Source organism: Mustela putorius, unplaced genomic scaffold (assembly GCF_011764305.1).
Source record: "Mustela putorius furo isolate JIRA1106 unplaced genomic scaffold, ASM1176430v1.1 tig00000407_pilon_pilon_pilon, whole genome shotgun sequence".
NCBI lineage: Eukaryota > Metazoa > Chordata > Mammalia > Carnivora > Mustelidae > Mustela > Mustela putorius.
Genome location: NW_025421373.1, coordinates 5,895,436 through 5,919,304, shown reverse-complemented (window position 1 = coordinate 5,919,304; position 23,869 = coordinate 5,895,436). Strand labels below are relative to the sequence as shown.

Here is a 23,869-nt window from a genome sequence, read left to right as displayed (position 1 = left end):
CTTTATGTTGGATATTTCTAATTTTTCATCCTTATTGTTTTTCAACTCAATGTTTTCTTTCTCCTCGGGATTCTTTCCAAGTTCATCACACCTCTTAACACATTGATTTCTAACTGGATGTAGTAATCTAGAAATGTTTTGTTTTCTGCTAACAATAATGAATGTTTGAAAAATGTGTGAAAGGAACTCAACTCCTAGTATGATAGCAAAAATATGTGTAGAATTTACTGTACAGCACAGGCAGTATTTCCTAAGAAACAATTCATCATAAGATAATATGCTACTCTTGGAGAAAATGCAGAAAAATGAGATGTTAAAAAAAGGATTCCATTAAGGAATCCACTTTATTAGGATGGTATCATTTAGGATACACTAGACAATGTTATAGCAAACAATGCAAAACCTTACTGGCTTGACATGCTAACGTTAATGTTTTGTTCATTCTCTGAGTAGGCCAGCAAGAAGTTCTGCTGAGGATAACAGACATCCAGGCTGGAGACCAGTGTCAACAATGGTTTCCATCTGTGATCTCTGTGGCAGGAGGATAGGAATGTAGATTGTGCACCAGATCTAAAAGTTCTGCTTGGAAGTGACTAGCATCACTGCCACATTTATTGGCCTGAACAAATCTCCTGGCTACAACTAGTTTCAGAGCAAGAGAAGGAGATACCAAATAACTAGAAAAAGAATTGGAATTTTTATAAATAGCCCCAATGGCTATCAGAAGGGATTGGTCTTTAACTTCTCCCCAAACTGGAAGAAAAAAAATAACATTGTAGAAGTTTTTCTGAATCTACCATATTATAAACATAATGGATGAAACATCCATTGTCAGATTTCTTGATTGAAGTGATGTGGATATCGTGTTTACAAGTATATTGCTGGTATTTGGCAGGTGAATCTAAGAAAATTCAATGACACTGATTGTTTTTATTAAAAAATATGCCAGCTCAGCTGAACATGTCAGTTAAAATTACAGATTTAAAAAGAAGATCAAAAAGGAATTCTAACCTGTTTCTGATTCAACTGAAAAATAGGGCTGCCCCTGTAGGATACTATATACCACTTTAGCACTGTTCCCATAAGTTGGATCATCAGCATCAGTTGCAGTGACTTGGACAACAAATGTGCCTGTAACGACAGAAACATGAATTGAAAATAAATTAAGGGTCCATGTGGATCCTTGATCCACACATAGAAAGAGAAAGCATGATCTTACTTTTGTCCAAAACTATCCTGGCAAAGAATGGAGAACTTCAGGACAGTGCTAGGTTAAATAGTCTTGGATTTCTCACTCTGAAGGAGTGTGATGATCAACATTTCTGAATGTTGTAAGGGTTAGGTTAGAGGGAAGCAGGGGGATGGTCATGACCTTGGGTGGAACCAATTCCAATCAATCTCCAAAGGACGAGATTAGATTCTTGGTAGGGTCATCTTCGGAAGTTATCCAGACCTAAGTCAGTCAGCATCTTGCATTACTTTTTCCATAGGGATTAGTTTCGGAGTTCTCCAATCAGGAAGCCTCTTGTGATTTTGTGAATTCTGTGAATTCTTGTGAATTCTGTGCCATGGGTGCTCTTTCTCCTGGATTGAAATGTGCCTGTCAATGCAGCAGCTATTTTGTGACCTCAGAGATGTCAGCCTGAGGACAAAGCTGAACAGGACAGAAAATTTCAGAGAAATAATTGAACCCAAATCAAACCACGTCCAAAAGCCTACTTTTTTTTTTTTTTTTTTAAGATTTTTACTTATTTATTTGACAGACAGAGATCACAAGTAGGCAGAGAGGCAGGCACAGAGAGGCACAGAGAGAGAAGCAGGTTCCCTGCTGAGCAGAGAGCCCGATGTGGGGCTCAATCCCAGGACCCTGGGATCATGACCTGAGCTGAAGGCAGAGGCTTAACCCACTGAGCCACCCAGGCACCCCAGCCTACTTTACTGTTGACTTAAGTATGACTTAAACTGCTTATCTGTTTAAACTAGTTTGAGTTGGGTTTTCTGTTAATTACAAATTAAAGCACCCTAAATTATAAAACTATCTGATAATTCAAGAAGCTGAAAGACCTTGAACCTTTAAAGAGGTAGGGTTGGATTCTCTAATTAAAACCCCAGAGCATTCACAACTGGAACCTATATTTAAAAAAAAAAAAAAGGATTGTAATTAAATGCACAAAGAAGGCTATGATATTTTAGATCAGCATTCTTGTATTAAGGACCACAGTCACCTAATAACCTTCAAAATATTCCTAACCCACATGAAATTCCACACAGATTTTTATGTGTATGATTACATGTCTATTTCATTGATGATCCATAGATTTTTATCTGATTCTCAAAGGGATCTGTGACTTCCAAAAAGGGAAAGGCCTTCTGATGAAGATCATCTCATGGGTGACTTTTGAAATTCATATCAGATAAAACGTAAGCATACTGTTAGAGCACGTCAGCCCATGGAAAGGACAGGGAAGTTAAATGCAGGGAGTATTAGAAGCTTTCCATTGCTTTTGTAATATCTAACCAATCCCGTTTGTTGAATGAATATATTGGACTGTGTTAGGGTCGGATGCCCTGGATGTAGCATGTTAATGAGACAGAGCGCCCATCCTTATAACGTGGGAAGGAAGGTGGGGAGAATGAGAACATTATATGATTTTAGAGCAAGAGCTAATAGTAAAAGTCAACAAACACCCACATTCTTATTTGACATCAAAAATTCAAATGTGTTTAGAATATGATTATCTGGATGTTTTGAGCTCCTGTTTATTGCCAGATATTATACCAGGGGCTCTGCACTTTTTTTTATCATTTCATCCACATGATAATCCTTAGGGCTTGACTTTTATTATTTTTGTAGATATGCAACCAAAGGATCAGACATTAAGTTCCTGCTTATTAGTAGCTTTTCAAACTTAGGTCTGCTTGACACCAAAGCCCATTTATACCATCCTGCTGTCCCACAATCATGATGTAATTTCTTTAAGATGCCTTAAAAAAAATTTATTTATTTATTTGACAGAGAGAGAGAGAGAGAGATCACAAGTAGGCAGAGAGGCAGGCAGAGAGGAAGGGGGAAGCAGACCCCTTGCCGAGCAGAGAGCCCGATGCGAGGCTTGATCCTAGGACTCTGAGATCATGACCTGAGCCAAAGGCAGAGGCTTAACCCTCTGAGCCACCCAGGCACCTCAAGATACCTTTTTATATCATCACAATGATGTGTTGATTCATGATAATGGTTAATATGAACATAACTGTGCCTGTGTACAAATGAGAAAGTCTTCCCTTCTTCAAGACATGTTACTTCTAGCTATCCCCAAATATTTGTAATACATATTAATTCTATCATGGCTTTGAAAGTGAATAGCACCTCCTATAGTTGTGCAGTGACACCTTGCATGTCAAGTTTTGTTTTCTGGAAACTGTTTTCCTGGCTGGTGCAACTGTGTGAGAGGTGCTTCATTAATTCTTCCTGCCTTTTAGTATGTGGAAGAAAGAAATTTTTTTCCTAACAAATCTTCCTTTTAAAATTCTAATCCCTCTCTCTTGCTTTGCTGATGGTTTGTGGTTTTTCTAACAAAACTGAGTGGCTTTAAGTAATGAGATGAGCGACTTCTTGATGAGAAAGATTTAGAGGGTTTACAATCATTTCCATGGATTAGGTTTTTCCAAGTCTTGGAACTGTGACCTAAAACGTTTCTGATATCTGACTCACAGGATTATAGAAAAGTTATTATTATGTAATTTAGCCCTTCTGAAGTTGACACTGAATAAAAATAAAAATAACCCTTTACACAAGTAGCTTAAAAGTTGTCACTGGATCCCATGAAGTATTTTAATGTAGCTAAGTGTGATGTCCGTATGACCTTTTAAAATTTAAATTCTGTTAACCTTCTCCCAATTTAAGCAAATTAAAGCCATACTTGTTAACTTTAAAATTTCTAGTAGAATTGTGCACAAAATATTAATTCATCATATTAATGTCATGAATAATGACATTAATTTCCATCACTTAGTAAAAGATATAACCCCTAGACATCATCATCTGCACATTGCTTTAAAGATTTTTTTTTTTTTTTTAATTTTCTTTGGGTCTCTTTCCCAAATACATAGTTAATTAAAGCAAATGTCATTACTCTTCAGTCTGGATGTAAATTCAGGCTTTTGTTTTACAATGGGAAGATCCTCACTTCAGGCCTAGTACCAATATATGCTAAGAGAGGTGGAGAGGGCTGCTTCTCTCAGCCAGGGCAGGAAGTGGTTGAGCTGATGTCTCTTTCTTCCTCCTGTTCTTGCCTGCCATTTTTCATCCCTTCATCATTATAGGAAATACTGTTTTCTTAAAGACAATGATAAAATGGGGCTAGAGTAATATTAGGAAATGCAGGTGCACTTAGAAAAAGGTCATGAAGGAAGTTTTTGAAATAGGATAGCTTAAGAATTTAGCATCTAAATTCACTCAACTTAGTAAATTTCACTCTTAGGATCCTTTACGCAGTTGATGTACTAGAGGAGAAACATTGTATGGTTGAAATCGGATCTCACTCACCAACATCAGACATTTCGGGAACAGTGGCCGTGTAAACATCCTTGGTAAATATTGGTTCATTGTCGTTGATGTCATGGATCTTGATGATGAATTCGGATTCAGGCTCCACTGGCCTCCCTGTCCTTCTGTTTATAGCTTGAGCTCGAAGGATGTAAACAGGTTTTTCTTCCCTGTCCAGCCTCTTGGTGGCCTGTATATCCCCTGTGTTTTCATTGATAATGAAGAGATCTCCTGCTCCATCTCCTGAAAGGATATATTTAAGTGATCCATCTCCTCTATCCTGGTCTGAATGTAACTAGTGTAGAAAAAAAAATTAAAGAAAGTAAAAGTCAAGCATGTGATTCTAAACTGTTTGTCATTATGATGCTTGCTTGCTACGTCAACTTTCATTCAATCCTTTCTGAGGGATGCGGGTTTGGGTTTTGTTTTGTTTTGTTTTTCTCAATTAAATTCTCAATAGTAATGCCATTCATTAATGAATGTTTCCTTCCAATCACGGGAATTTCCAAAACTGGGACAGATCTTATAGAAAATTTGTAATCCTTGTTTTAGAAAAGGGAATTCTAAAAGCCAGAGTAATAGCAAGATGCCCAAGGACACATTAAGTTGGCTGGAATAGTTTCACTATTTTCCTGGCAGCATTCAGATTTTACAAATCCACTCTCCTCCTCTCTTTCATGTGTCTGGACATACAAGAGAAGTGGTATGCTATTGAGAAAAGGGGTTTGGTTATTGAAACAGAGACCTGAGTACATTCTACCTCTGTATTTTCCTATCTTGGTAAATTTAGGGAACCACCCAGTCTTCTTGAATCTTTTTTTTTTTTTTTTAAAGATTTTATTTGTTTATTTGACAGAAAAAGACACAGCTAGAGAGAGAGCACACGCAGGGGGAGTGGGAGAGGGAGAAACAGGCTGCCCACTGAGCAGAGAGCCCAATGTGGGGCTCAATCCCAGGTCCCTGGGATCATGACCTGAGCCAAAGGCAGATGCTTAATGACTGAACCACTCAGGCGTCCCTCCTTGCGTCTTATGTGATGGCGTTTATAATCATTTTTCTGTGAAGATATAATATTTATTTAATTACTTATGAAATTCAACTCAAAGCATTTGAGATATATTGTATTGTTAGGAAGAGTGCCTTGAAAAAAATCCCTTGGCTAGGCAATTTACAAGGTCACTGAGAACAAGAATATTTACTACTCAGAATTTCATTGAATATAGTTGACGATCTTCTAAAAACTGGAGCCAGACTGAGGTGGAATGGTCTCCATTATGAGGCAGTGTGTTCCCTGACGATCATCAAGCAGAGGCTCTGGTAAAACTGTCAGTGAAATGCATCTGGGTTAAAGGTGGAATTAAGGAAATGTTAATATACCATTGAAACGAAGATAATGACTCTAACTTTGATGAAGTGCCCAGGTTGCCTCTCTCAGAGATGGTTTCTAGAGCACTGAGTTCCTGCAGTGTCCTTGGTTCCCTTTGTCCCATCTCAGAAAAAGTTTAGAAGGAATTTTCTTATGAATTATCTTAGGTCTTCAGATAAGTGAACCCTATCCACAAATTTGCAGAAGTGAAAATGGAAGAGAACAATTTTAAAATCCTAATTATAAGCATCAGCTACACAGAGAGGAGATAGTTTATTGGGAAGTTAGCTAGTCCTTAAACCTTCTTTCATCTCTGTCTAGACAGAATATGGGCCACATTACAACAAGAATGGCAGTAGTAGCTAGCAATGGCTAAGCCAACTTGGTGTCCCAGTGATTAACACTACATGAAATGCGTGAAGTAGCCTCTTCAAGCACATTTGAAAATAGACTCTCAAGCCAAAGAAGGACTTTGAAAATAAGCGAATCCAGCCTTTCTGAAAGTGTCTCTCATGAATTTTATTTTTATAAAGTGCTAAGGAAGAGGGGTTCTGTGCTCCCATCAGTTTTGGAAATACTTCATCTTCTGTCTTTTTCTGGGGGTGTCACCCAGTGTACATTAACATATTAAAGGCTGTGAATGCCTACAGTTCAAAACTACTTGATTTTATTTAATCTAACTTCCCTGAACATTCTTGTGTGAAGAATCCTTCTGGATGTGGGAATTCCCGAGGACAGTTTTTCAAGAAACACACTTTGGGGACGATGAGCTAACTGAATCCATCATCACTGAGTCAAGACTCCAGTTTATGTACTGTTTTCAAAAACCGTACACCTTGTGTGACAGTCAGAAGCTTAGAACTTGAGCACAAGAAAAGGCCTTATAGATTCCTCAGTGCAACCTCCCTGTTTTTAGAGATCGGGAAACGGTATCCAACGCCACACAGCTAATGCTAGTTAAAAGCAGAGTTTGAGGAAGAGAATATTATTCGTACAATTAGTAGCCTTGAAAGCAATTTGGCAGAAATAATGGAAGATAAATGGGAACAGGGAGGGAATTGCTTAGAAGTGAGACGAACGCAGTTAAGAAATGTAAAACAAAAGAGGACTCCATGATTTGTGTAATGTGATATGCTAAGGAAATGTTGAAACCATGATTACACAGAAAGAGCCACTGGGGAAAGTTTAACTCTCCATTGTCAAATTCTAATGACTGAGGAGAGCTCTTAAAAAGCGATTTCATTAACTCATGAGTAATGAAACCAACATCACTGCCCATTGGATCTGGCTTCCGGGCAACCATGGTTAGCAAACCTGGCAGAGGGTGGGGGGCACAGCACCAGAGTCCCAAATAGGGGCTGTGTTCATTTGGTCTCCCTCACACGTGTCAGATCATAGCAGAGCCAATTAGCCTTCCTGAGCCAAGATCCTTATCAATAAAATGAGGATAATAGAAGCACAGGACAAGGCTATCAGGAAGATCTAATTAGAGACCATGTACAAATACTATATTAACTCCTATGTAAACATGCAGTAAAAGCACATTTTAAGATACGATTCCTGTTATCTCCCCATTCATAATAAGTGTGTTCTGATTCTTATTTTGACTTTGAGAACTTTGTTGTAAGGACTTTGAAAACCCAATTTTACAAACACATGGTATCTCTAAGGCAAAATCTGTCATCAAAAGCTAGTATTCTTCTCCTGGGTGGCAAGTGCTGTCTTTCCATGTGATGAATAGTCTTCTGCCTCCCGCTAGATTGTAGACTTCCCTCGGCTGGGTCTCTCATCACTCTCAGTATGTAATTGTTGCCCACTTAGTAGGTGAATACCACATCTGGCCACAAGATTTATTCAGGTAAAAGTAATCAGAAACTTATTTTTAGCTGTCAGGAGACACCATTCCGATGACTTATAGAACACACACCCGAGATGGTATGAAAGGGCAGTGGAGACACCAACTAAGAGTATGAACAGGATTGCTCTCCAGATCCCCATTCTGATTTATCAGTATTTGAAACCTAGTGGGAAAATGCATCTCTTTACCCAGGCGTTGTCTGATAATAAAACAATTTAACCTCATCCCCCTCGAAGTGCAATGCCTGCGTCTGAGAGAGTGCGGAGAGCAGAAGCCTCCAGAAGCCTTTGTGTGTTCTTTCTCCTTCTGCTGAACTCCCCTGGGGCCACTTCTTTTCTGTCTTCTTGGGGAGAATAGGAAACAGAAGACATGAGTGCTAGAGAAAGTGGCGGTGGCAACCAGACATTAGGGGTTTATTGAGCACTTAGATTTTAATTGGATTTTTTCCTTTGTGATGTCATTCATCATGACCACTGTAAAAGGCAGAAGTTAAACAACAAAAATAAAAGGTTGCAGGCTGCCCGAGGCATGTTTTTACTAATTTCAGTTTAATGTGGCTGTTCCATTAAGTTTAATCATCTGGCTCACTTTTAACGATTCACCATCAAGTAAAAATTATCCACTTTCCTCAGAAAATCACATCTCATCCGGGGCTGGCAGGACTTTTTACTACTGTACCTGTAGTGTTCCAGAAGGAGCTGGTGGTCTTTGCTTGCTTTTCTGTTGATTTATTGTTATTTCCAAGTGCAACACACTGACAAATAAATACGGGGACTTGGGGTTGCAGACACAGCCCTGCGGAGGGTCACGCCAGAGCAGTGCCAGGCTGTTTTTACTGCCTTTTTGTCCCAGCTCTCAACTGGATTTGGACTCCACTTCAAAGGTATAACACTAACCGTGCTGATTTTTACAAGCTGATGCCGCCCTATGCCTCCCATTACCCGTGTGTCACTGAGTCGCTGAGTCAGTGATCAAACTGAGTCTTCTAAGCATATGCATCCCTGAGACAGAAAACAGAGTCTAAACCAAAGCTTACCTCCATGACACACCTGGGGGACGACCCACCATGGCCCAAAAGGTTTATGGGATTTTTTTGCTGAGGTAAAAAAAAAAAAAATTAGATTATGGCGAATATGCTTATAGAGCGTAGTGCCGAGGCTATGTGGCCATTTGTGAAAGGTAAAGGATGACAGTCAGATATATCATACGGCAGCCCAAGAACAGTAGTGAAAAGGTGTCTGAATGGGACTGAACTGGAGAAACTGGAGTGACAGCAGAGAGAGAGAGAACACAATTTTGTTAACTAGATTGAACATTATTTTAAATTAAGAAAATAAGTCTATAATCAAGTTAGGACAAACTGAGGCTTCACTGAAAGAGATCTATCTATCTATCTATCTAGATCTATATCTACAATGCATGATACGTAATATTGTGAAGATTGTGAAGAGCTTATTGGGTTGAGTTTGTACAAGGAAGACCCTCAACCTTGCTTGGAGTACATGGCAGGAATTAAAAGTAGATTCTGTTTTGAGATTACAGGGCCAGGTAAATAAAAGTATCTTTCAATAAAATTTTATGTTGTATATTTTAATATGCAGTATTTGAATGCTAATGATCTAGTATACGTTAACTAACTTAATGTCTGATGATTGCTTCGCAAGTGAAAACGCCGGTGGCAGCACATTACTGGGGCAGGTTGCTGGAACTAGTTAGAAATGGGGCAAATTCTCAGGCCCTTCCCACCTTCATAATCAGAACCTCAAGGGGGGGGGACCTTCCAGCAATCCCAATATTTGGGTTTGTTTGCTTGTTTTAACATATTATTTATTTGTTTGAGATAGAGAATGAGCAGGAAGAGCAGCAGAGGGAGAGGGAGAAGCAGACTCCCCGCTGAGCAGGGAGCTGGATGTAGGGCTCAATCCCAGGACCTGGGATCATGACCTGAGCCAAGGGCAGGCACTTAACTGACTGAGCCAACCAGGAGCCCCCAGGAATCTGCGTTTTAAGAAGTCTTCTAGGTAATTCTGATGAGTGTTCAAGTGTGAGAACCGCTGCCTTAACTAGTACAATCACAATAGTTAAGAACACGGACTAGGGTAAGAGAAAGAAATGGGCATGGGGTACCTGGCTCAGTTGGTAGAGCACGAGACTCTCGATCTCAGAGTTGTAAGTTTGAGTCCCATGTTGGGTGTAGAGATCACTTAAAAAACATAAGATCTTAAAAGAGAGAGAGAGAGAGATGGATGGAAATGCTTGCTAGCTACCAGCTGTGTAACTTTGGGGACCTTAGTTAATTTCTCCGTGTTCTCAGTTTTCTTATCTCTATGATAGGAATAACAACCATACTGAGTTTATGAGGACATCGCTCTGAAAATTAATAAAATAATGAATGTAAAATGCCTCACCGGAGGCCTAACTCAGAGAAATGCTTCAATGAATCATCCTCACATCATAAACATGAAGTATTCAGAAGGTGGAAAGATTTGGGTCTGAATTCTGACTTTCCTGCTAATTAGCTAAATTAATTAGCTTAGTTTCATTCTGTCATCTCTAAGGTAGAACTCAGAATAATCGACTTTGCCAGTTATTTCTCCTCTACTTGTCCCTTAAAAGTTGGTCACCGTTAGGCCAATGTCTTAGGTCCTTGTCTTTCCTCATTTCTCATGTTCTCCCCTGATGAGATCATCTCTCTATTTTCCTGTGTTTGAATATTATCTCTGTGCCCTGGATGCTCAAATCTATAGATGACCCCAGGGAAGACCATTTTCTCAAGATCCAGAGTCAAAGATGCATTTGATTTCCAGGAGAGTCTCTTGGACAGCTTACACTCAGACTTCTAAATTGACTTCATCACCTTCTCTCCAAACCTGCTCCTCCTCTGTATGTCCCGTCTCTGTGAAGGCCACCAGAGTCATCCTAGATCCTCCCCTCTGCCTCCATCATCCACTTCATTAAGACACCAACCTCCTGTCAGTTCTACCTCTTACATCTATCTTGACTCACCTACTTGTTTTCCTTTCCACCACCCCAGTCCAAGTCCCTGCCATTTCTCCCTGGTCTGTTGCAATGAGGCTCTCCTAAAACACACCCTGTCTTGCTTCCTCTCAGTCTATTTTCCTTGTTGTCACTAGCCCGACTTAAACAGTAATAATACCACCGCTGAGGATGCCATTTCTCTTCTAATTAAATCCTGCAGGGTTTTCTCTTTACTCTCAGGATAAAAGTGCTCATCTTCACTCCTTAACATGACCTCCAAAGTCCACCGTGGTCTCTGCCCCCTTGCTAGCCTCCTCAGCCTCCACTCTCTCCCTGATAGTCCTTATTTCAGCATACTCTGCTTACTATAGTTTCTAAAGGATGCATTAGTCTCTTTCATATCTCGCCCTCTGCATATGGTCCCCTTGGCATAAAGTCCTTCTGAACAACTTTCACCCGGGTGATCCCACTCATATATCAGATCTGCATACTCTCTATCTCCTCAGGAAAGCCTTCCCTAAGTAAGCTATTAGTCTAAGTTAGATTCCTTTGCTATACATTCTTGATTTATTCCCCACTTAGCCATTGGCGGAGTCTATCTCTTTGATGGCTTATTTCCATGTTTCACTCAGCAAATAGCTTCATTGGAAGTTTCATGAAGGAAAGTACCCAAACTGTCTGGTTCATTTCTGTATTCTCAGCACCTGACATACTGGCCCATTATAGGTCCTCAATAATGAATGGTTTTAAAGAATGAATGAATGAGTGTTATAAAGATAAAATTGGACAAAATAATCAATAATCAGTGAGGGTTTTTGACACATAGAAAGCAATCAATAAATCTTAGTGTCCTCCATCTCCTGTCTCACTTGATTTTAGTATAACTCTATGTACCAAGATTCTACATTCCTGAAGGTTCCAGATCACTTGGCAGTCACAACCAAACATTAGGCACATGATTTAATCTGAGCAGTCTGAGGGAGGAATCCAAGTTATTGCCTCAGATCTAAAAACACTTCTTTAATAAGCAATAAAAATACTAATACAATAATAAAGCCAGCTTTATTTAGTTTATTGAAGAGAATAGACAAATTAGAAATCCAGCAAGTACATTAACCATTGTATGTCCACTGAGTCTTCGACAGAAGTCACCTGTTAATGGTGAAGAAGCTTCAAGATATATTGAGCTATATTTCAAATATCCTTCTGTTGCCAAAACTAATAGATGATGAATGGAAAATACTCCATTTCACAGAAACATTGTTCCATAATAAAACTAATTTAACTTTATGAACCAAGACCATTGAAAAACATGTATGGGCCTGGACAGCTGCATGAAACAGTGAATTAAAAAAACACTACACTTGCCTTCTGCAAACTTGAAGTTTAGGCTTGGAAGAACTGACTCAGAATAAAAGCAGAAATTAGACACTTGAGTACTCTTATTAAGTATTAGGAATAATAAGGTAAGTAAAGAGCCAGAGAATGTTGAGTACTCTTATTAAGTATTAGGAATAATAAGGTAAGTAAAGAGCCAGAGAATGGCATAGAAACCACTTGTAAATTGCACAAAGGGAGAGTCAGGGAATATATCAGCCCTTTGAGGGTTTATGAAGACTTCTTGGAGAGGGTAACATTACTGATGGGAGAAAAATGACTGAGCATCCAGCATGAGCACGTAGCATGGTTTCCAGACTCAGTGTGGGAGAAAATCAGAGGAGGCTTTGAGAATGTGCCTGGGGTAATAAAAGCAATAAAGTCAGCTAAAATAGAAACACGCCTTCCCTTGAGTTGCTGGCCACGTATTTACGCACACTGCACTCAGATGTGCAAGGGAAGATGCAACTTCCTTATTTTTTTTTTTATAGTTTATCCCTTAAGCTCTAATCCCACTGAGTATTAGGAACTCAATATTAGGTTGCACATCGAGTCAATAATTTAATGCAATCCAATAACGTCTACCTGATTCAATAACAGAGTCTCTTTAGATAACTCATTTAGATAAATCTCAGTCTTTCTGGCTTCCGCTTTCTCCTTTTGCCCCTGACCCAGTCCAACATACCATCTGGGTATATAAAGAGAAGAGACTCACATGGCCTGAGTTAGAGGGAAATTTGGGGGCTTTGGAATTAAGGGCAGTCCTTGTCTTGCCCTCTAGCCCACTGGTTTCTAGACAAGATCTGTCATCTGCTACTTTCCTCAGTGGCATCTGTGCTTTTTGGCAGGTGGAAACATGATCTCTGTTCCCCAAGATCAAAGCTGCATATCTCCATCCTGCCTGCCTCATTGTCATCAGAAACCCCCGGGACATCAGCCTCTGACTTCCATTGCTCTTGGCTCCTGTGGGCCTGGCTACAGGGCAGCTTTGTCTTTGATAGGTACCATCTATGGCATCATCTACCCCTTTCTTGCCGTGGAGAAGCCTGGGTGGTCTCCTGGGAGCAAAACGGGGCTGCCCCTTCACCACATGGTTGCCTCAAAAGGAAATGGACAAAAACCAGTCTACTTTCACCTTTAACCCACAAACTTGCCACTCTTCCCCCAGGGCTTTCAGATATGTAATCTCAAGGTCGTAGAAAGGACTTCAGACACACACAGGACTGTCTGTTTCTGTGTTTAATGGCTGGGACTGTGAAATCCTCCCTTGGTTTTAGGAATTCCCCACCAAACAGATTTCAGTGGGAGGAAGAGCCAATTCCTACTATAAAGTCAGTTAGATGATGGGAGTGGAAATATGACCCGCAGCCTGGAGCCTGGCACCGATAATTTTTGGTGACTATATATATAAATGGAATTTGTGAGTTTTGTTCTAGTTGGGTAGACTATCTCTTATACATTAAATGGGCTCGAAAAGAATCTAGAAAATCTCTTTTCCTCTAACAAAACTTAGGATCAAGCTGCCTCCATATCCCACATTCTTTTTCAAGTATACTATGTTGCCTTCCATGATGACCTGAAAAATTATATTGTCCTATTCAGTATAAATAATTTGGTTGATTTCTATAACAGTGAAAATACTTTATCTTTAAAGCATTCTCCTATAGGATTCATCAATTTGGCAACTGGTCTGACTGGGATTTGGGAAAAAAAATAATGGGAGACATCTATTAAGCTTATTCTGTGGAACAGGAAATGTGCTGACCTCATTACATAGATCAAATAAATTGTTACTTATCATGAAACTCTTCATATTTCCTCTTAAAAGATGAGGAAACTGAGGCAAGCTACGAGTTAACTAATTTCTTAGCATTATACCACCAGCAAGAGCAGCATTTGAGTCAGTATTCTGTTAACCATAACATGAATATTATCTCTGAGTGTTTACATTCAGGCCTATGAACATCCGTTTAAGGATTACTCTGTACCAAACCATATTTTAATTAATTAGTTAATCAACTTATTTTAGAGAGGGGAGGGGCAGAGAGAGAGGAACAGAGCGAAAGAAGCAGGCTCCCCATTGAGTGTGGAGCCCGAGTCAGGGCTTGATCTGACGACCCTGAGCCGAAATCAACAGTTAGGATGCTTAACCGACTGAGCCACCCGGGCACCCCCTCCAACAATATTTCAAGTGCTGAATTACAAAGATCTATCTAATTCAGGATTTTCAACCTCTGCACTAACATTTTGGGCTGAGTAACTCTTTATAGTGGGACCTATCTTATGCATTATAGAATGTTTAGCAGCATTTCTGGCCCCTACCCACTAGATACCTACAGGACTTTTCAAGTTATGACAACCAAAGAGTGTCTTCAGATGTTGTCATATGTCCACTGGGGGACTAAATGCCTCTATTGAGAACCACTGATTGAATTCTGTCTGTTTGTCTATCTATCTATCCATCTGTAGTCCATCATCTTTCTACGCTTCCATTTTTTTCTCATTTGTGTACCTTGTAACTTTTAAAATACATTCAAATAATACCATACAGATTCTGCATTTGCAGAGATTCCACATAACCCCACTCAATTCAGTCTTTTATCTTTTGTTAGATTTAATAACCATTGAAACAGACCTTGTGTTATGTGGAGGAGAACTTCTGACAAAGTGCTAAAAGCAAAAGAATTTTAAATCTAAACTCAGGAGAAATTTATTAATTCCCTTGACATTTATCTTTTACACTCAATACCTTGAATTTAATGTCAGAAGTACCAGAGTAACTATAAAATGAACAAAACTTCTGTGCTATAATAGTTGTGGTAGGCAGAATAATAGCTCTCCCAAAGATGTCTACGTCCTAATTTCTGGAACTAGTGAGGAAGTTACATTTCCTGGCAAAAGGATTTTACAGATGTGATGAAGATAAAGGTTTTTAGATAGGGAGATGACTCTAGGTTACCCAGGGGAGCCTAATGTAATCACCAGGGTCCTTATAAGGGAAAGGGGAGAGTGGGAGTCAGATGGAGATGGGATGATGCATAGAGGTCAGTGTGTGTGAGAGAGAGACAGAGAGACAGAGAGACAGAGAGACAGAGGTTTGAAAAAAATGGGTTGCTGACTTTGAAGAAGGAGAAGAAGACTCTGAACCAAGGAATACAGGCAACCTCTAGAAGCCCCAAAAGTCAAGGAAACGGATTCTTTCCTATAGCCTCCAGAAGGACATCTTGTAGACACCTTGATTTTAGCCCAGTAGAACCCATTTCAGACTTCTGACCTCCAGAATTGTCAGATACTAAGTTTGTACTGTTTTAAGCCACTAAGTGTGTGGTGATTTGTTTCAGCAACTGTAGAAAACAAGGTAGGGTAGTTCTTTATCTTCGGAATTCAAGGTAGACCCAAATTGAATGTGGCCCCTCAAGAATCCCAGGAAAGGGTGTAGAACACACCTTTGACCAGCACTTACTGTGTGTCATGTACCGCAAGAGAGTGTTGTATGTTACGTCAGTTAATTCTCGTGACTCCAGGAGCTAACCTTTATTTTCTCCAGTTTTTTTGTTTGTTTTTTCCAGAGAAACTGAGGTCGGGGAGATTAGGTACCTTACCCAAAGTTTAGGGCATGGCCAGGAAGGATACCAAGATCTGCTGAGCTCCAGTGTCTATGCTAATTCATACCAGAGCATACAGCCAAACAGCACTCCCCACAATGATTACAAACGTTTCTGGATTCGTTGTATTTATTATATCAGACCCCAGGCTAAGATATTTGTAAATTCTATTGGCACAAATGATACAAACTGTAATAGATGTTATTATTCATTTGGGATTTATCAATTAAACAACTGCCTTTTGGTTTATTCACTGCATGAAGTTATTTCCCCAAAAAGGCATTGTTTACTGCCTTTAGCTTGACTCTGGAAGTCCAAGGTCTTTGGCAGACTACGACATTAGTCTCAGCTCCTGCTTAGTCTAACGTTTTCATTTTCAAAAAGCCAGTGGTAAATCAAGCTGAGAGCCAGATACCCAGTCAAAAGTTGATTTAGTAAGGCGCCGTAACTCACCGGTAACAATCTTACCTTTTTGCCTTATGGTGTGATCTCTTTAGTAATTGCCAAATCTAAGGACACATACCCATACATACCTACACACATGCTCCCTGTGCCCCCCTCTCTTATTTCCCTCTCACTCTGACACATACACTTTGGAAGGAAATATCAACAGATGAATGCAGACCTTTGAGACAGGATGACTGAAATGGCAGAAATTAAAAAAAAAAAAATTCTCACTAGCTAATGGACTTTTCCCAAAATGGATTTTTCTTCAGAAGTAAGACATAGGGGTGCCTGGGTGGCTCAGTGGGTTAAGCCTCTGCCTTCAGCTCAGGTCATGGTCCTAGCATCCTGGGATCAAGCCCCGTATTGGGCTCTCTGCTCAGCGGGGAGCCTGCTTCCTCCTCTCTCTCTGCCTGCCTCTCTGCCTACTTGTGATCTGTCTGTCAAATAAATAAATGAATTATTAAAAAAAAAAGATGTAAGAAATATATTGGCTATAATATTCTTATATTGACTCTTAAGATCTAAAAAGTTAAAGTTATATTTTTATAAAACAAGTAGTTTCCTTGAGAGAGGGACGGTTTCTTGTTCAAATTCTTAAATCTCGAGCATCCTATATGTATTCAATAAATGATGACCAAAGGGAATTCTGCAGCCTACTCTTAAGTTCTGACAACTGATCCTGGGAGAGAATATTATGAGCTCATTCACTTACTAGTTTTTTCGCTTGGGAACCAGTTTGTAAGTTTAGGATTTGAACAGTTCCCTTTTCTTTTTCTTTTCTTCCCCTCCCCCGTCCTCCCTTCCTTTAAGCGACCAATGAAACAAGCTCAATGAAAAGAAATGTGAATGATCTGAATGGCCAGGCTGGGGAAAATGTTCTCACAGTAAGTTAGTGCATGAATTGGAGGACTCTTCTAGGGCTCTGACTCCTAAGCCTTTATGCTATGGTTTCATTCGCGCACCATGTCTAAAATACTTTCTGCTACTCTAATATCTTAATAATGTAGTGTAAGGCAAGAGTATTAGACTCAGATATATCAAAAAAGCTGGACTTTGGCCCCAGCTTTGGCACTTGCACGTGGTGACAGTGGTCTCTTAACCCCTCTGGGAATGTTTTCTCACACCCGAAAGGATTTAGTCCTGCTCAAATGGAGGACTTGTGTGGTCATCCAAGGAACACTTTTTTGCAAGAGCGCTTCATAAATCGTAGCACCTGGTAAAAGTGTAAGAAAACATTACCATTGCTCTTTATCTCATTACAAATTTTCCGGAGTACCTTTGCTTGCCAGGGAGTAATTTCTTTTGTGTTGTATTTTCTATTCTGTCTCTCCCCATCCTGCACCTTCCCCTCCCTTTCCTTAGAAATTACCTGATGGTTTGCCATTGTAGTAAAGTTCCAACTGTGGCACTATCATTCTAAAACTCTAGTAAGTTGATATCTAGACTGTCGAAAGGGAGAGAAAATGGACTAAAATACTGCCATTCGAGTTTGACCAAGTCACTTAATTTTCTTGATTGTGTTTTAAAAGAATTTTCCTTTAAGAGGCAGGTGAGTCTGTGATCACCAAGATCAGAGCTTTTGCACAAGGTAAATAGCTCCTCCCTTTTTATTCTTTTTACATAATAACCGTAGTTGGGAAGATGGATAGAATACTCAAGATATAAATTGTCTTGAGGTGCCTAGGTGGCTCAGTCGGCTCAGCATCTGCCTTCTGCTCAGGTCGTGATCTCAGGGTCCTGGGATGGAGCCCCGCATCGGGCTCCTTGCTCAGCAGGGAGTCTGCTTCTCCCATTGCGTGCTGTTCCCCTTGCCTTGCTCTCTCCCTCTCACACTGACAAATAAATAAATAAAATCTTAAAATAAAATGTTAAAAAAGATATAAATTATCTCATTACAGAGAATTTTTTTCTTCCTTTTTATTATATCTGTATGAGAAGGTAGATGCTAGCCGAACCTAATGTAGCAATAATAATTTACAATATATGTAAATTAGACCATCATACTTTACACCTTAAACTTACATAGTGATATATGTCAATTATTTCTCAATAAAAGTGGATGAAAACAGCTACAATAGAATAAGAAGGTAATTTTTTATAGTCCATTCTGCCTTGCTTGATTTCTAAAAGGGAAGTTTGCTTTCCAGGGGGTAGTTACCCTTACTGGGGGTGGAGGAGGGCAGGAGAAGAAGCTCTAGACTGTAGATTAAGTAAGGAAATGGGCCAGAGTCTTATGCTTTACAATTCGTGGAAAGAAAACAATAAAGCATGCTGAAATTTTGCTTAACTGTACGTTAAAGCAGAATTTTTTGGCATCTTCTCTTCCCAGGTTCTCTTCTGAATTGTACTTGTATATAAATGATAGAAAGAGTTAAGATGAGATTATTTTCCAGAAATGATTATTTTCCCCTGAACTCAAAATATGTTGATTGGGAGACTATATAGTTGATAAAGAAAAGAATTAGTCATTATATAGAATTTTTCTCTCCCTGTATCATCACATTTTTCTCCATAGTTGATTTTTGTGTGTGTGTGAATCATGGCAATCAACATTTTCAGGTCTTAAATGCTTTCTTTTTTACCACACACTCGAATTGTCTACACAATGTAACTTCCTAGGAATTTTAAGAAAAATGTGCTTTCTATTGGCCAGCTCTTACTTTCCCCCATTTTGCTTCAAACTTCCTTAAACTGACACCCTAAATGTTGTCTGGTTTTCATTTGTAAAAGTCTTAAAAGAATGAACTTTTACAATATGATATTATTTCCTGTATGTTTTCTTTTTATCTTTCTTATTTATGCACATACAACTGTATTGTCTTCAGTTTCTCTGGTTTGCACTAAGGTAGCTCGAGCTTTTTCCTATTGTACCATAAAATACTTGTGTCATCTTGATGTGAAATTTCCAGAGGTAGCTTCCATGGAAAGACATAATAAATTTGGTTTATATGTTTACTACCTAATATATCCTTGAACTTTAAAGACTTTAGATGTTCACTTGTCAACCCAATGACACAAAGCACTATCAGCGATATCCATATCAAACTATGCACACCAATAAACTGCGAAACACTTCTAGACTACATGGCAGGTTTTTATCTCTTTAGTCATTGCAGCTTAATTCAAGTAATATTTGGCTGTTACCAAGGTGCATATCTGTGCCAAGCACTTTTAAGGATACATAGATGAATAAAACATGTACTCTAGGGTCCTGCAGAGTTTACAAAGATATGAGTATGTGAAAAGATTCAAATTCAATATCTAAAGTACTAATTGAAAAAGGAGCCCTGGGACCCAATATAAAACACTGTTCAATATGAAAGGTCAAAGTTGAACTTTAAACAAAGAATTAATTATTTCACTCTTAAAAAGGTGAAGCATTCAGGGTAAGAAATTAAGTCAGGAACGATTTTTCCCTCAGCAAAACTTTGGTTCAATAATATAAGGAGATTATGATATTAATTCCAACCTAACAACTTAATTATGATTACTCCAACTTAAAACATGAGTATACCCTAAGTGCAATAGTAATTTTTTGCATTGTTGGATGCATTCAAGTTTATATTGAGAAAAATGATGAGACCTAATTAGACCCTTAACATTTCATAGCCATTTAAATAATATTAATTCCAAATTGTGGTGTAAAGTGATGACTTTTTTTTTTTTTTTAAGATTTTATTTATTTATTTGACAGACAGAGATCACAAGTAGGCAGAGAGGCAGGCAGAGAGAGAGGAAGGGAAGCAGGCTCCCCGCTGAGCAGAGAGCCTGATGTGGGGCTCGATCCCAGGACCCTGAGATCATGACCTGAGCTAAAGGCAGAGGCTTTAACCCACTGAGCCACCCAGGCGCCCCAGGTGATGATGTTTTAAAATGAGATAATAAATAGCCTTAATAGAAGGATCTACAAAATTTACCAGGGTCATCAAGCAGCGTGAAGAGTAGTGCACATTTTATTTTTAGTTTGGTTGGGATAATAAGGAAGACCATATTTTTATATATGCGTAGTTCTCTGAATTGCCGTTATGAGTCACATCTGCAGCTGCCTTAGCTGCTTGGCCCCGTCTTCTGGCCCGTCATACTTGATTTCACGGAAGGAGTCTGAACATTAGGGGAACAATCCCCAGGGCACCTTTGGTTCTTCCTTCCCTTCGCTGTTCCCGTGCTTTGAGGGCACACCTGATTGCAGGGGGCCTTCCCTTCTTAGACGGGCTTCCCTTTGTGAGTATGATATGCCAGACCCTGTTCTCAGCTCTTTTTGTGTATTAATTTATTAAATCCTCACCTCAGTAACTTTCTTACTCCCTCATGTAGCAGCAGAAGAAATGGGGCGCAGGGAGGTTAAATAACTTGCCCAGTGTTACGCAGGTGGTCACAGTGTAGCTGGGGCGCCGACACACGCAGCCTCCTCGGCTATTAACTTAACACTCTCCAGTGCGTAATTGTCGAATGAATGAAAAGCATTTTCTCTTCAGATCTATTCAAAAATGTCTTAGCTGAGATAACGTCTTCAACTGCCTTCTTAACTCCAATCTCAGTGTCCTCTAGTCACCATTAAATCCCACATTCACACTGATATTTCAAGCTTTTTGTTATGCCCCATTACTGCCTTCGGGTCTTCTGAAACATACCAATTCACCTCAAATATTTATTCATATAGTTCACACATCTATACATTTTAATCTTTTAAGATGCCTCTCTTTTCTTGTGTGTGTGTGTATGTATTCTCCGTGAATGGAAAACTGGAAGAAACCGTAACTATTTTCCTGGAGAAATATTGTGGCATGCTGCTTTTCTCTATTCCAGGTCACGTAATTTCAAATTTGATTCCTCACCTTGACCTTTGAGAATATCTATCGCTTCTACTTATTTATCAAAAGAGCAATAAGAAAAAAACCTCTTTGTCTTAGGGGAGTTCTGTACTTTCTTTCAATCTCTTCTCTAATTCCAGATGGAAAGATAGGTTTGCGAAGAATACCGATATATTTAGCATGCTCATGAGGATTCTATTACATGGTCATTGTAATAATTGACAACATAAAAGCTTATAGGAAGATGGAATTTGCTACCAGCAGCCCACATCTACACAACAGAAGATGCCTTCTTTCGATTCCGGTGACACATTAACATCTAAACATAATGTCAGATTTGATGAAGGTTATCAAAGGGAGAACTCCTATCAAAAAAATCTTGTTTATTTTTGATAAAAGAGGGTAGAGCATAAGGAAGACAACCTTTCATTTTAATGGGAGAGATAAGGCCTTCTTAAGTTTAAACTTATAATTCTGGTGACAATATATTCTTGGCTTCTCATATTTAAATTACTGTCACTCAAATCAATGGAGATTAAAAAAAATCAGTGGTTTATGTATCTTTTGACTGTTGATTACCAATAAGTCAGGGATATTTATCTGATTTTTGGAATAAAGTTTATTTGATAATTAAGGATTATTCGATTAATTAAGGATGATGATAATTAAAGATTTTGATATGAAAAGAAATGTTCATTGGAATGTTGGCATTTTGCGTATTTATATTGCCATCTCCTATGGTGGACCCATAATACGACAAAAACCGAAAACATTCTGGTGCAAACCAAGCATCTATATTGTTTAATAATAGTACAAACAAGTTAAGGTAATCCGTAAATAAATACTTAGCAATGTCTGTAGTAGAGATGGGCGGGGATTTTTATAATGAACATGCAGAGTGTCTATAACTTTCCAACAACCTCTAGAACTGTTCGGTTTGTGGAGCATGAAGGTAATACAGATCAGTGTGAACAAAAAGGATCTGAATCCTTAACTCTCTTTTATTCACCTTGATCCCTCCATTTTGTTCCACAAATTGCATTACAAGCAGGAGGATATAGGATTCCACAGACATAATGACATGGAAGTTGGAGGATTTGGGATTGGGACCTTCTTTTTCTTTGCCTTTCTAAATTTTACTCTGCTTTTGTGACCGGGCAATCCAACTGTTGCCTTTGGGTTTATGACCAAGGTCAGACCTTCTAACGGTTCTGCTCTCCACATGAGCAACTGTGCAGAGAGGGAACGTTGAAGACTGAGGGAATTGCTGTCACACGGGACATCTTCTTAGCATCAAATAGCAAACTGGAGCCTTTGCCATTAAGAAAGGGATATCAGTTGGCGGCAGTGGAAACATAATGAGGATTACTGCCAATATTGGCAGTCGGGAAGTTACTTTTTAAAACTTTTTTTTTTTTAAGGTACATTCAACCAGCCAGTGCATGGTCTCTTAAATATACTAACCAATTGAAATATAAAAATGTTAAATGACTGAGCATTAAATTTAAATGATGAAGAAGAAAGATGTGCCCAAGGCGCTTGTCCTGACTCAGGGAGAAAAGATTATTGCAGGGCATTGAACCAGAATAGAAGTTTAGAGGTTATCAAGGGAAATAAAAAGCAAAGACACATTTTCATCATGATGACCAAAAAGACTGCTAATTGCATATCTAATTTTAAAATGCGCACATGTAACTATTTTGAATATCACTGATGTATTCCAGAAAAAGTAAAAGGAATGTTCATAGTGGTAATGAAAACATATTTGGGTAGCTCTTTAATACTAGTCTTAATTTTTTTTTTTCTATCTCCCCTTGGGTTTTACACAGCAGGTTCCCAGCAGGTATTTGTGGCTTTGAGCCACATGCTATCTCTGAATGCCAAAGCAGGTTCTGGAAATGTTTTTTTAATCTGTGCCTTGCAATGGCTCTGTGAAGGAGTGGAGATCCCGGGGAAGGAATATAACAGAGCAGTTACAAGGTGAGACGGAAGCTGAGTGCAAAGTCTAGTAGGCTGAGCGCTTAGGAGGAAATATTTGAGTGCTCTGAGCCTTGGTTTACTCAACTGTAAAACGGGGCTATAAATCTTACCTCAGCATTAGTGTTGCTGTGAGGACCCAATGAGATAAAGATACCTGAAGCACTGAGCGGAGTAGGGCTCAGGACATGCTGGCTGTGACGATATTGATGTTTTAATCTGCTGCTGCTGTTTGAAGTGACAGTGATTAAATGACTCTCTGAATCCCCCTTCAAATTAGCACCGCGAGGTTTCTACTCTTAAACTTATGTTCTTTTCAGAAAAAAAATTGGAATACAAGAAAGCAATATTTTAATAATAGCATCTTTTAAATGGTCTTCCAGAGTGAATATAATATTGCTTCATGTGTACCCAATTCAGATCATGTGATTATAGGAACAAATAATTGTTCATTCCTAATTTTAAAGGTGTGTGTGGCTGACAACTTTCATTTTCATGGGCCGTTAAAACATTACCGGCTGATTATCCTGAGATGAGTGGCTTTGTTGAATTGGGTAGACATTAATTTTAAAGACTCAAGAGGAAGGCGTGTTAGGAAGACCTGTGCGATAGAGCCTCAAATAGAACCCCCGTTTTCATGATGTTTAAAAAAGCACAGCGTATCTGTTTTTTGGGAAAATTCCACAAGAGAAAATCCTCACCAACTTCCAAAAAGGTAACATCAGAAAATATCTATGAAAATAGACAGTTTGTCACGTTCCTAAAAACAGATCTCCTGGTATGCTACTAAAAATAGAAGTACCTCAAAGGCTTCTAATGGAGATTCGTCTTATGTATCCATTGTGTAGAAGGAGAGCATAGGAAGGAGAGCATTGTAAAGGATAAAATGCAGGAGACAAGGGAAAT

At 39.0% G+C, this 23,869-nt stretch overlaps 1 protein-coding gene across 2 annotated transcripts in view; it reads right to left on the bottom strand.

The window, feature by feature from the left end:
* Window positions 1-23,869, bottom strand: part of CDH6 (cadherin 6) — a 124,721-nt gene that overhangs the window by 26,796 nt on the left and 74,056 nt on the right. For both annotated transcript variants that reach the window (XM_004738085.3, XM_045079437.1), the window contains exons 3-4: window positions 4,544-4,838; window positions 1,012-1,131 (exon numbers count right to left, since the gene is read on the bottom strand). In XM_004738085.3, coding sequence (XP_004738142.1) covers window positions 1,012-1,131; window positions 4,544-4,838 — 415 coding nt within the window. The remainder of the gene's footprint in view (window positions 1-1,011; window positions 1,132-4,543; window positions 4,839-23,869) is intronic.